The following is a 14445-nucleotide window of genomic DNA, read 5'->3' on the forward strand; positions in this document are numbered from 1 at the left end:
ATAATTTTTTGCACCTGCGTATAAGTTTTCCCCTCTCCAATCAACTTTTTAATCAAACTACGCTGTTCTTCTGAACAATGTCTTGAACGTCCCATTTTCCTCAGGCTTTCAAAGAGAAAAGCATGTTCAACAGGTCCTGGCTTCATCCTTAAATAGGGGACACCTGATTCACACCTGTTTGTTCCACAAAATTGATGAACTCACTGACTGAATGCCACACTACTATTATTGTGAACACCCCCTTTTCTACTTTTTTTTAACTAATAGCCCAATTTCATACCCTTAAGAGTGTGCATATCATGAATGCTTGGTCTTGTTGGATTTGTGAGAATCTACTGAATCTACTGGTGCACAGCGACACCTGCTGGCCTCCGTTACACAAATCCCAGCCTGACCGGAAGATCACTAAGGGGCCTTGGGCAAGGTCCTTAATCCCCTGCGTTGCTCCCGGTGTGCACTGGGCACCTTGTATGGCAGCAGCCTCACATCGGGGTGAATGTGGGGCATTATTGTAAAGCACTTTGAGCATCTGATGCAGATGGAAAAGTGCTACATGAATGCAGTCCATTTACCATTTAGATGGTGAAATAATTATTTGTCACAAGAAATATGAAATAAATATTAACACTCAGGAAATAACATGCAAAACATACAGTACATAAAAGACAATAGATATACAAACTTCCTGTTTATTAAATTTTATGTGATGGGCTGTATAAAACTAACTCGTACATGGTCCGTTTATTCTGTCACAGGATCATCAGAGTCTGACCCTGTTGCCAACATAGGTGTGTTAGAACAGACCCCTCTGTACTCTGTACCATGCATTACTGCAGCACTCCTTTCAAACATTTAACCTCTGAATATGAATAACAAAACCCATGTTCATGGAGAGAATCTATCAAAACTTTGACTGGAAATGGTGGTGCAACTGGACACCCAGCCCAATTTGAAGAGGGGACTGAAGCCCTCCTGGGCGTGTTGCTTGTGTAATTGCCTGGCCTATAGAAGCAAGTTTTACAGCAACATCCTTCCCTGAAAAGAGCACTCGGAGAAACTTCAACAGGGATCCTGGCAGAAACTCCTCTATCAGAGGATGACATACTGTCATAAGCAGGGTAGGTGTCGGATAGTTTTACATCTTTGTCATTCTTTGTAAGTGTGGCAGCTGTTTCAATGCTTTGGTCTGTTTCATTCAGTGCATTCTTTTGCTGTTGACAGTGGAAGTCCTGAACAATTTTGGCTACAGTGGTACAGAAGGTGACCACATTTGGCTTTCCATTCAACTCTAAAATGACCATGTGCTCTCCAAAGTGTTTCTTTACCTCAGTTTTCATATGTTTGAAACTATGGATCAATAGACTCTTGTGTGTATTCTACCATTTTCCCAATAAGATCAGTTGCTGGTATCTGCTCATCATTCTTCTCCAGACAGTCTGCTACCTTCAGGAATGCCTCTTCTCTAACCAGATCCTTTGGCCTTCCACTCAATCGCTTACATTTTGGTGCTGTGTGACTGTGATAGCATAATCTGTGGCATGTCCTTCCCAGTCCTGAAGTTAATGTTGCCAATTTTGTGATACACAGGATCTGCTGCATGAAGGTCCTTCACATACAGTACATGTGCTCTGACTCAATCAACCCAATTGGCACTGAACTCCTCCCAGTGCTAGAGCCTCCTCCTTGTTGCTAGAGTGTCTTTTGGCTTTGGGGAGTGATGTTTATAAACTTAGCAGACAGCACCTCCTGCTGGCCCTTGTTACATAAGGAAGGAGAAGAAAACTGATTGGCCAGACAAAGGGACACAGCTAGAAATGATGTGTAGCTGGAGTGTTGGTGGAGGGAATATTTTGAGAAGCTGATGAATGAAGAAAATAAGTGAAAAGGCTGGATGATGTGGAGCAAACAAATCAGGAAGTGTAAGGTATTGGAAGAAGTGAGGGCAGCTATGAAGAGTGGAAAGGCAGTTGGTCCAGATGACATTCCAGTAGGGGTATAGAAATATTTAGGAGAGATGGCAGTGAGTTTCTAACCACACTATTTAATAATCTTGGAAAGTGAGTGGATGTTTGAGTGGAGATGAAGTGTGCTCATTCAGGTGTTTAATAACAAGATTGAACTGCCGAGCTGCAGGTAACTACAGAGGCATAGAGCTGATCAGCCACATCAGAATAGCAGGAGCTAGGCTGAGAAAATAAGCTGCGACCTGTGAGCAGCGATATGGTTTCATGCTGCGAAAGAGCAGCACGATGCAATGTTTGCTGAGAGCGCTGACTGAGGATCAGAAGGAATGGCATTGTGTGTTTGTGAATTTAGAGAAAGCTTATGATGGTGCCAAGAGAAGCATTGTGGTATTGTATGAGGAAGTCTGGAGTGAAGTATGTGAAGGTAGTGCAGGACATGTACAAGGATAATGTGACAGTGCTGCAATGCACGGTAAGAACGAGATCCATTGAAGGTGGGATGATGTCAAGAATGGGCTCAGTCCTTTCTTTGCAATGGGGAAGGACAGACAAGAATCTGCTGGAAAAAGCTGGTTGAGATTAGTTTGGAGACGTGAGGGTACGCTCTGGAGAGCAGAGGAATGAAAGTAAGCAGGAGCACAACTGAGTGTGTGTGTGTGTGTGTACACACACAAGATAGAGCCCAGTGGAATAGTGCACAAGGAGTAGAAGTGGTGAAAGCAGAAAGTTTAAATACTTTGTCAACTGTCCAAAGTAATGGAGAGATTTATAGAGTGCTTTTCCAGCTGCATCAGACACTCATAGCGCTTTACACATCAATGCCTTACATTCACCCCAATGTACTCACTACACTCACTACAACCAGGGAGCAACTACAGAATTAAGAACCTTGCCCAAGGGCCCGTAGTGATTTTCCGGTCACGCTGGGATTTGAACAGAGGATCCTCTGGTTGCAAGTCCAACACTTAACCACTAGACCATCACTTCTCTACAATAGAGAGACCAGCTATGTTGGACAGCTTAGAGACAGTGGCACTAAAAAAACAAAAAAAACAAAAAAAAAAACAAAACACAGGAGGCAGAGCTGAAGATGTTATTCTCTTTGGGAGTGACGAGAATTGACAGGATTAGGAATGAACATAGAGGGACAGCTCAGGAGAGATGGTTTGGAGATAAGCTCAGAGGCGAGATTGAGATGGTTTGGACATGTGTAGAGGAGGGACCATGGTATATAGTGAGAAGGATGGAGGCCAAAGGATGTGTTGGAGGACATGCTGGTGGTCAGTGTGACAGGATGATACGGAGGACAGAGTGAGATGGAAACAATTGATCAGCTGTGGCGCCCCCTAATGGGAGCAGTCAGGACAAGATGATCAATTAGAGGTGGAGTCTTTAAAAAAAAAAGAAAAAAAAAAAAAAGTGCCGTAAAAGACAAGTCCATATCACAATGGGATTTATCAGAAATTTTTAATGAAATTTCAGAACAATTAACATTTACACCCCCCCACCCCCCCAAAAAAAGTCTGTAAAACATGTTACTACAGCCAACTACTTGAGCAGTTTAATTTTACATCGCTTTATCTAAAAATTGCATTATGTGAAACTCATTTTCAAAGTGTACTCACAGAACTGGAGTCATTTCCAGGTAAGTTATACTTCTTAAATTAATTCTTAAAACTGACCAAACGTTTGTTTTCCATTAAAACACAATAACAGATTATCACTTTGCACCCCAGAACATACAGAGATGCGGGCTGGGTCACCGTGCCACTTGGTGAGATTTTGGCTGAGCTCAGATGTCCACGTTTTAACGCTGAAGTTCTTTGTTCGTCCGATGTTCCTCGACCGTACGTTTTTAAAATAACATTCTAAAGTTGAGAATGTTGGAGTGGGAGGAGCTTGTCCACTGCTGCTGTGGGGCTAATGCAAACATTCAGGATGCAAATCCATTAAGAGCATTTTATTTCAGCACAGATTTGTTTTGGCTGGATGCGGTTGCCATGGAGACACATTTGTGAACACAGCAACCATGATTTAAAAAAAAAAAAAAAAAAGGCTAGTTTGTTGTTAACAGGGTAATTCTGAAAACCAGTTTTGGACCACTGCTTCTCAGGGATTTTTTGTTTGGGGCATAGATGATACTCCATATCAGTACCAAGGACAGTGAAAACCAGAAACTGATTTACATTAAACATTTTCCCTTCATCTGTAAAATTAAAACCTTTAAATCTTGCAGAGTTCAGGACAATCATGTTGCTGCGGTGACACTAAACAACTGATTAAAAGAAAACTAAGAATCTAATTGGACGTTATAGACCACTGACTGGAACCTTTCCTTAAATACTGGACGTTTTCGGAAAAGTGCAAGTTAGTGATTCCATCGCTGCAGCTGCCATGTGCACAAGCAGGAAATCTGCATGGTGTTGCCTCCTGTTAGTTTCCTCAAAACTGCTGAAGAGACGTGCCAGTGGTGCATCCTGCCGCCTCCCGTCAAGGCACGTGAGGTGTTGCTGAAAGTCTCAGGGACACTATGAAAACTCTCTGGTGAAGCGCTGATGGAACGCTGCGATTCTCTCCAGAACAACTTTCAGTTTCTCAGTTGGAGGTAAGATGGTCATCCTGAACACATAACAGGTAGAAAGACGACAGCCGACCAACAGACACCACAACCATCAATACAACCGCAAAGCAGGTTAATGAGGTGCTGCTAATGAACGCCATCAGGACGAAACAATACTCGAAACACTGAAGTGTGTGTTCCACTCCATCGTGAAGCTGCAACTACAGGCCAGAGGTCAAGCAGATGTTTGTTGAAATAGCAAAAATATGCATTTTAAGCTTCAATCAAACTCAAATACTATTTACTAAATACATGCAAAAAAATTGCATGATCCAAATATATAACGGATAAAGAATATGCTTCACATTCACACAAACAGACACACACCGATGTCAGGGTGCTGTCATGCAAGATGCTCACTACACACCAGGAGCAACTTGCAGCTGGAAACTTTAAATTGTCCGTTATGTTAACACGATAGGTGTGTACCCCCCCACCCCAACGATCTGCTAAAGGTGATGCACTCTGATCTTCTCCACTCTAACCTGCAGGCTGCACACACCCCGAGGCCCTTTTCTCTGGGGACTTCAATCATGCCCCCCCTCCTCTACCCTGCCCACATTTACACAGTATGTCACTTGCCCCACAAGAGACAATAAAATACTGGATTTATTTTATGCCAACACCAAGGAGGTATATAAATCATCCTCCTCCCCGGGAAGACTTGATCACAACCTGGTTCATCTCCTGCCTGTGTACAAATCCTTTGTGCACAGACAACCAGCCATCACCACGCAGTAAGGAGATAGTCTGAGGGACTGTTTTGAAACCACTGTGTGGAAAGAACTTTGTGATCATCACAGGGAGGACATCGATGGTTTCACAAATTGCAAAACAGACTATATAAACGTCTGTGTGGCCCGAACAGACCCACCAGGTCTGTTTGGTGTTTCTCCAGCAACAAACCCTGGATCAATCCTGATATTAAGGCTCCCCTCACGGAGAAACACTGGGCCTTCAGATCAAGAAACAAGCAAGAGCTGAGGGCTGCACAGAGGAAGCTGAGGTGGAAGATCAGGGACAAGAAAAAACAGCTACAGGAGGAAGATGGAGGACCAGCTGCAGCAGAAGAACATCAGGGGAGTCTGGAGAGGCCTAAAAACCATCTGGTCACAAGGAGCCCAACGCCCAGGCAGCGGGGGATCTGAAGTGGGTGAACAAACCAACCTGTTTTTCAACAGGTTCCAGCTCTGTCTCACAGCCACCCTCTGCTCCTCCTCCTGCCAATAGTCCCCCCCACTTCATCTCCACCCACCAGCACTCAACCCCCCCACCTGTCCTGCTCAATAACCCAGGTGAGGAATAAGCTCAGGAAGATCAAGGTGAAGAAGGCAACTGGTCCTGATGGCATCAGCTCCCGGCTCCTCCAATCCTCTGCCAACCAGCTGTGCAGGATTGTGAAGCACATCTTCAGCCCGAGACTTGGGAGAGTACCTCAGCTGTGGTAAGCCTCCTGTGTGGTAACAGTTCAGAAGGAAAGGTTGCCACACCTTGGGGACTTCAGCAGCGTCAGACCAGTGGCACTGACATCGCATCTGATGAAGACCCTGGAGAGGCTGGTCCTTGGACACCTCCACCTCCCGGTGAATTCATTGAAGAATCCACTTCAGTTTGCGTACCAGCCTGGCAGTGAAGTGGATGATGCTGTCATCTACCTCCAATATAGAGTGCTGTCTCACCAACATAGAGCGCTGTCTCACCTGGAAAAGCCTGGGAGCACTGTGAGAATCATGTTTTTTTTTATTTCTCCAGTGCTTTCAATACCATACAGCTCGTGCTCCTGAGGGACAAGCTGGAGATCACAGGTGTGAACTGCCACCACTCACCTTGGTCTACCTCACAGAACCACCACAGTACATGGAGGGCTTGGGACTGCGTCTCTGATATGGTCAACTGCAGCATGGGGCCCCCCCGCAAGGAACCGTCTTGGCTCCCTTTCTCTTCATCCTCAACACTGCAGACTTCATGTACAACTCTGTCAACCATCACCTGCACAAGTTCTCTGAAATAATCTGCCTCATCACTGACGAAGACGACAGAGTACAGAGGGGTGACCCAGGACTTTGTGGCCTGGTGTCAGCATAGCCACCTCCACATCAATGCGGGGAAAACCAAAGAACTGGTGGTGGACTTCCGCAGGCACAGGCGCTCTCCACCGACACCGGTGATGATTCAAGGAACAGATATTGATATAGTGGCCTCTTACAAGTACCCGGGTGTTCACCTAAACAATAAACTGGACTGGTCAAACAACATGCACTTTATAAAGTGCCAGAGCAGACTCTACCTGCTGAGTGCAGGGGGCACTCCTGAGCACCTTCTTTGACTCTGTGGTGGCATCAGCCATGTTTGACAGAGTGGTCTGCAGGAGCAGCAGTATCACAAGTGCTGAGAGGAGGAGACTGGATAAAGTGATTCGGAAGGCCAGCTCTGTCCTGGAAGTCCCCTGGACTCAGTGCAGGAGGTGCGAGAGAGGAGGATGATGGCTAAGCTGTCAGCCCTGCTGGAGAACACCTCCCACCCTGTGAGTGACACCCTGACTGCACTAGAAAGCTCCTTCAGTGACAAGCTGTTCCACCCAAAGTACGTGAAGGAGCGACACAGCAGGTCCTTCCTTCCTGCTGCCGTCAGACTCCACAACCAGCACTGTTCCCAGTCGACCCCTCAGACCACTAATATCATTAAAGTAACCATTTTTCCATCTCTCATGTGCAATAATACTATACATTCTTGTGCACTAATACTTGTACACTGATGTGCAACATCACTTGAACATGTGCAATATTACAAAACATTCTTTTTTCTTGCTTGTAAATAGTGGATTCTACTGTACATTTATTTAACCAGGTTAGTCCCATGTAGATCAAGAACTCTTTGCAAGGGAGACCTGAACAATTATAAAGTGTCCAATTCACCCAACCTGCACATCTTTAAAGGACATGTTGCACTGAAATCATAATTTAGATTTAGGCTGTTAGTGACCATCCAATGATACACCGGGATTACTTTGTGCATTGCCTTGACCGGTTTCAAAGTATATGGCATTCACAGCAAACAGTTACGGAGACGTCGAAAACAAAGTACTTGTGAGTACTCTAGTGTTTCAGACAGGTGACATAGTTAACTAGAAGTGTCCCAGCGTGCGCTTCAATGAGCTGAGGCACAGATTAATTCCAAAGTTTACACAAGTGTGATGTCGTGTTATGACGACTTGTTTTTAAGTGATAACTGTTAATTTTGATGTCGTCATGGTAAAAGGAGCAGCTGTGAGAAGGTTTTTGTGCACCTGCGGCAATTAATCATAAACAGCCTGTTAAAAAGGCTTATAAGTGTTGTATATAACTGTGAAAAATGAAATAAATATATATATCTGTGTCATCACGGAGACATTCTATGTTCATAAAGCAGCAATAAATAGCTGACATGCAGGTTAAAACAGTGTAACAAACGTTTTAACCTGCATGTCAGCTGTGTTTTTTTTTTTTAATTAAGGGATTATTCAACATTAATTTTCTTCTGAAAGTTCCTTATAGAGATTGACAGTTTTATAACATTGAAGAGAGTCTACAAGCTTAATATTGATTATATATTGTTCAAATTCAGCCAGACGTCAGTCTAAATTAGGGGACAAAACAGCTGCTGTGCGCGCGCACACACACACACACACTCCACATCCACAGACTCTCTGAAAGTAAATAGCTCCATTGAAAAAAACACAAAGCAAAAGATGGAAAAAAAGAACATTCCACTCACCCCAATGTAGAGATTTCCAAATTAGTCCACAACAAAAACAAGCCCCACACGTGCACGCAATCGCCAGCCATGGAACAGTCCACTCATCCTCATGGATCCACAGCCAGAGATCCTTTTCAAGTTCCACTCGGCTAGAGAATAATGTCCAGGTCCACTCGCTCTCGGGTTCTGATCACGCACGCCTGATGTCCGATCGCAGCTCTGCCTTCAACCCAACTTCTGTCAGGATTGTGGCACATTAGAGAGTCCATTAGCTCCTGAAAATAGAGTGTTCTGAGTTTTTCCAATAAGAGACCTACTCCGTGTCCAGGCACGTCCATGATCACAGCAGCAGTAAACCAGCAGCTGTACCACAAACTGCAGCGTCACAACACTAAGTTCCAAATTCGACAGACACAAGTTAGAGAGTTTCGGGGTGAAGTGTGTCTCCTCCTCCGTAAATCCGAGCTGCTGCTTTCAAAGAAAAGCTCAGAAGCTTCTTTATCAGACAGAACCGCATTCGTTTCCCTCCGTCTCTGTCTGAGATGTTTCTGTTTTCCTCTTAATGACATCACATGCAGAGAAATGCAGAGTGAGACGTTTTCCGGAAATGCATCTCTTTCCTCGCTTTGGGAGAATAATAAAAAACATCAGAAACCACTAATTATGAGCACGTGTGCAGAGAGATTTACAATCATGAGTACTTTGATGTTGTGTTGCTAACTGGGACATTGAAACACGTGACATGTCCTTTAAATGTGAAAGGAAACACAGGGAGAACAGAAACTGTACACAGAAAGGACACAGGTGGGAATCGAACCCATGACCTTCCTGCTTTGAGGCAACAGTGCTAACCACTAACCCACCATGCTGTCCAATTGTTGTATTGTTATTCCGCACAGAACTCGACTTCTGCATGTTTTTTTTTTGTGTGTGTTTTTTTTTTTTTGATCTGCCACAGGTGTGGCAGATCAAGATGCTGATTAGACGGCATGATTATTGCACAGGTGTGCCTTAGGCTGGCCACAATAAAAGGTCAGGATGATAAGCTGCTATCTGAGTAGGCAGATCAATAATAATGCTTTTAGCGAAGCGTGGGAGTCTCAGCTTTGACACCAACCACTTTCTATGTGGAGTTTGCATGTTCTCATGTTTGCGTGGGTTTCCTCCAGTTTCCTCCCACATTTAAAGACATGCAGGTTAGGTGAATTGGAAACGTTATAATTGTCCAGGTCTCCCTTGCAAAACAGGTCTTGATCTTAATGAGACTAACCTGGTTAAATAAAGATTAAATTAGCGAAGCATCAGTTCTCATTCCAACCTGCAACCTCTCCAGACCTTTTTATCTAATGATGGTGAGGTGAAGTTTGTTTGTTTTTTTTGTTTTGTTTTTTTGCAAGTGGTCAAGGTTTTGCAGCCAAATGCTTCACCCAAAGCTTCATTACTTCAAGTCTCTTCACAGCTCATTATAGACTACTGCCCTCTACTGGTCAAACAAAGTATAGCACACAAGGAGGTTAAGAGAGCAAATAATATTACAGTAATTATTGGACAAAAAAAAAAAAAAAAAAAAAAAGAATTTACAGGATGTAAGAGTGCTGAAGCGCAGAAAAGGGAAGTGGTTCTTTATGTTGCTGGGTCGGTTTGAGTGATGCTTTACTGATTTAAACTGTTTTAACCCTGATGGAGTTCAAGTGGTTTCTGCTTTTAGAGATAAATTCTGCTGCTTCCAAAAATATACTCAGAAGAAATAGAAGACGGAAACTGAACTGCAGGTGTGAAGACAAGCAGAAACGCTTCTGTTTATCTGCATGTTTTTAAGCAAAACGAAACAAGATTTGACTGAAGTGAGGCCTCAGGATATTCAGAGGAATAATGCAAGCTTCAACACGGGGCTTCATTTGGATACGACACAAGCCTCAGAGCTTCAGTGTCAGATGCGCCGTCACAAGAAAAATAATGCACACGCCTGGACGTCAAAATGCTCAGTTGTCCGATTATTTTATGGTCCCCTGAAACTAAAACCAAAATGTCCAAATACTTCTGGACCAGACTTTCGTACAGGGTCTATCGTCCTCACCTGAAGTGGAACGTTCCGGTTCTTTGTCCGAATCCGCTGCCGGGCACCAGACAGATTCCCTCCTCGTCCAGCATCCTCATGCAATAGAACATGTCTGGATGCAAACCTTCCTCCTGCACACAGACACACAAACAAATGTCACACAGACGTCACACAAACATCAGACACTGTGGCAGCGGCTCTAAAGCTTGGCTGAGGGGATCCCAGACCTCTGCCTTGGCGATGGCTTTCGGAGGTATCGTGATGCGGGGGAAGGTGTACATGGCGCCCTGAACAGGGTTACAGGTGATCCCGGGTATTGCGTTGAAGGTCTCCTCTGTTAGCTTCGCCTTCTCCGCCAATGCCGCCAACACCGCCGAGCGCTCCTGTTGGTAAAGGTCACAAAGGCCAAAGTTCACAATATCTCATGCTCTGAGCAGTTCAAGAACAAGCAGAAGAGTAAAAACTGGGTTTGGTGAAACCCGCCAAAATCCACAGGTCACAATTTATATAAGCCTTTGTTTATGTACACAAGAATAAATAATAATAATAAGAATAAATTTAAAGGTTTTTCACTGAACCTCTGCTGCAGGTGAAGATTATTTCAGCACAACATGAAGAAAAAAAATAAAGTAAAAAAACAAATCAAATAGTTTTTGTGGTGTGGCACGGACAGAAAATCTCTCTGTAAGACCGTGAAGTCCCGCCTCTCGTGGTCAGGGTTCAAAAAACACTCAAAACGCAGTCTTCACAGGCACCAAGAGTAATGGTGCATTCAGGTTCATCAGGAAATGCCAAAACTGTGCAGATATCTGTCAGTCACTGTGATCAGTAAGTTAGTGAGTGAGCTTTGTGTGTCAGATGGAAAGAAATTAAATTATATTCTTAGAAGCCAATGAAACATCTTAGAAATACAGGAATTGAGCAAACAGCAGCGCTAAAAAGTAAATTACAAGTAATCGTTCAAAACACAAACATTACAGTCATCAATAAAAAAATATTTATTTTATTTACTTATTTTTTTAAACAGAGACATGGTTTGTAGCTGTGACAATAACGACCAAACTTGATTTTATTGTGTTATCTTTTGCCAAAAACTCCTGTTTGACTTCAAATGTGTTTTTTGACATTTTTAACTGTCTTCCATACAGGACAAGAAGCAGAAAATGAACCGGTTAAAGTGGCCAAGTCCTGATTTCTACAGATCATATTAAAATAAAATAAATATAATTAATGATGGCAAAAAAGTAAAATAATTAGTCTGCCCCCTAGTGGTAGTCATGAACAATAATGTTATAACGACAAAAAAAAAACAAAAAAAAAAAACAAAACAAAAAACTTTTGAAATCAGGAGATTTCTAAAGCAGACTTAATTATCAGTTCTGACCTTGACAAATAAGGCATATGAGGGCTCGTCGGGACGCGGGGGGTTAGCTACCAGGTCCATCAGCGCCTGTCCGGGGACGGGGGAGCACAGACGCACAGAGACCAGTTTGGTGAGCTGCATCTTCACCTCGGGGTCCAAGTTCACCACCTCCATGTAACCGCCGCGGAACCCACACCTAAAAATGCAAACAGTGTCAAACAGCGATACAGGACAGAAAAATCTCAGCGAGAGAACGTGCCAAAGACATCACACAATGAAAAAAACAAACAAAAAAAAAAAAACAGCAAAGTGGACGGCCTGAAGGACTGTTTGAGGACAGACCCCCCCCCCCGACACACACACTATTAAAGAGAAAACAATGATCTTATGAACTGATTATTAACTACTAAATCATTCATTTAAAAATTGAAATATCTAAATCACAGGCTAGTTGGGTAGAGCTGCAACAGTTAAGTATATACAGAGATAATCCAGAACTATTTTGATAATTAATCATTTTGAGTCTTAGTGGAGCAGCTTAATAAAATTTCCATAACAATCATGCAGTTTGTGATAAAAGCATGAAATTTGGCACACATATTCTAAATTAACTAATGTTTATTTTCAGATATGGAGCCATCTTGAAACTGACCTCTAATGAGCTACAGGGGCCAATAAAGAATTACATAGGGGTCAAAATTTAGAAAATGTTCCAATCATGTTGAAATCGATACCACATTATTTGAGTGATCATAAGGATTCCAAAAAGGTATAGTTTGGACCATCTATGACTGAATTCCATGGAGTTATGGGGTATTAAAAAAAAAAAAAAAAAAAAAACAGCAAAAATGGTGACAAAGGTCAGTTTCAGTTTGTACAGGGGTGAAAAGTTAAAGTTGCTCCAATTTTGGTAAAAATGTTGCAAATTATTGGTTGAGTTAATAGCATTTTAAAAGGAATAGTTTGCACCATCTGTCATGGTAGGTTATCATGTTACGGGGTAACATGTGCCACATGTCATAGAATCCAATGGACATCGATCTTGTTTGACCTTTACTTTGGAGACCAAACATTTAACACAATCAAAACTATTCCATTTATTAATCCTATTCCCTCAACCAATAATTTCCATCACTTTTTACCAGAATTGAAGTAACTTTAACTTTTGACTCCTGTACAAACTGAAACTGACCTTTGTCACCATTTTTTTTTCCCTGTTTTTACCCCATAACATTCAGTCATAGATAGTCCAAACTATGCCTTTTCGGAATCCTTATGATCACACAAATAATATGGTATAGTTTTCAACATGATTGGAACATTTTTAAATTTTGATCCCAGTGTAATTCTTTTGTGACCCATGTAGCTCATTAGAGGTCAGCTCCAGGATGGCTCCATATCTGAAAATAAACAGTTAATTTAGAATATGTGCACCAAATTCCATGGTTTTATCACAAACTAAACGATTGTTTTGGTTATCTGCTGCACTCTTTTTTTAACTAGTTCTTTTCCTCCTGTCTGATAGTATAAACAAATTATCTTTGGGCTGTGGACAAAACAAGACCTTTGAAGGCGTCTTGGACTCTGGATAATGCTGATTAACATTTTTTACCATTTTAAAATGGGCCAAACAACTAACTGACAGAGTAACCAATCAGTGAACTGATTATGATATTAATCGTTAGTTGTAGTCTTGACAGTTTGGCGGCAGTTAAGTTTTTCGGCTGCCTGGTGCTGAATCCTCTCATTCACATGCGCCTCTCTCACTGGCGCCATCTGTCTGTTGGCCTGAATGGTCAAAATCTGGTTTTAAACTGTTCTGTCCCAATGACATACTGGTTTAACACTCTGGAATTAATATACAAAATACAAAACAAATGAACAAAATTTGATGTTGAATTACCGAGTTGATTTTTGTTTTTTTTAATAGAGTTATAATTGTGGAGATTGACTGATGACTCAGTCACGAGAAGATCCACCATTGTGTCCAGAGTCGGGGTGTGTGTGTGTGTGTGTGTGTGTGGCTCCTTACTCGCCCATGTAGCATTTGGATGCAGAGTGGAAGGAGGCGAGTTCTACGGTGCTGGAGAACTCTGGTCCCATCTCAAACAACACCTTCTTAAAGGAGTGGAACTCACAACCATCTGCATATACGTTATCCTGGTAAACCTAAAACAAACAACAACAACAGGAAAATATCAAACCATGAGGCCGATTAAGGAGTCCTTATTGTTCACAAAAAAAAAAAGAAAAAAGGAGGCGCCACTGTGCACCCACACACGCAGCTGCACTGAGGTTTAAGGGCAGAGTCTGAGGTATCAGAATCTACTGATAATCCGAGGAGACGTTACCTCCACCTCCGGTCTTGTTTGGTGGCGGTAACTAAAGCAGCACTCATACGAAGCCGTGCCCCTAACAAAAAAGCAAACAAACGAGCAAGAATTACCCCCACTCTCCCCCCAAACAAGTTCCTAATTTATGAAAATAAGATTGAGAGTTCAGTTGCAATAATTTACATACAATGAGGAAAATAAGTATTTGAACACCCTGCAATTTTGCAAGTTCTCCCACTTAGAAATCATGGAGGGGTCTGAAATTTTCATCTTAGGTGCACATCCACATAGTCTTAAAAAAAAAATCTGGAAATCACAATGTATGTTTTTTTTAAATAATTTATTTGTATGTTACTGCTGTAAATAAGTAT

General features: G+C 42.4%; 1 protein-coding gene across 1 annotated transcript in view; it reads right to left on the reverse strand.

Annotated features, from left to right (window-relative positions):
• Window positions 1-4140: 4140 nt before the first annotated feature.
• Window positions 4141-14445, reverse strand: part of LOC117502402 (alanine aminotransferase 2-like) — a 38911-nt gene continuing 28606 nt past the window's right edge. The window contains exons 7-11 of the mRNA XM_034161480.1: window positions 13774-13910; window positions 11763-11937; window positions 10606-10761; window positions 10397-10509; window positions 4141-4583 (exon numbers count right to left, since the gene is read on the reverse strand). Of these exons, the coding sequence (XP_034017371.1) occupies window positions 4493-4583; window positions 10397-10509; window positions 10606-10761; window positions 11763-11937; window positions 13774-13910 (672 nt within the window). The 3' untranslated portion in view covers window positions 4141-4492. The remainder of the gene's footprint in view (window positions 4584-10396; window positions 10510-10605; window positions 10762-11762; window positions 11938-13773; window positions 13911-14445) is intronic.

The sequence above is a fragment of the Thalassophryne amazonica genome, chromosome 1 (assembly GCF_902500255.1).
Source record: "Thalassophryne amazonica chromosome 1, fThaAma1.1, whole genome shotgun sequence".
Classification (NCBI taxonomy): domain Eukaryota; kingdom Metazoa; phylum Chordata; class Actinopteri; order Batrachoidiformes; family Batrachoididae; genus Thalassophryne; species Thalassophryne amazonica.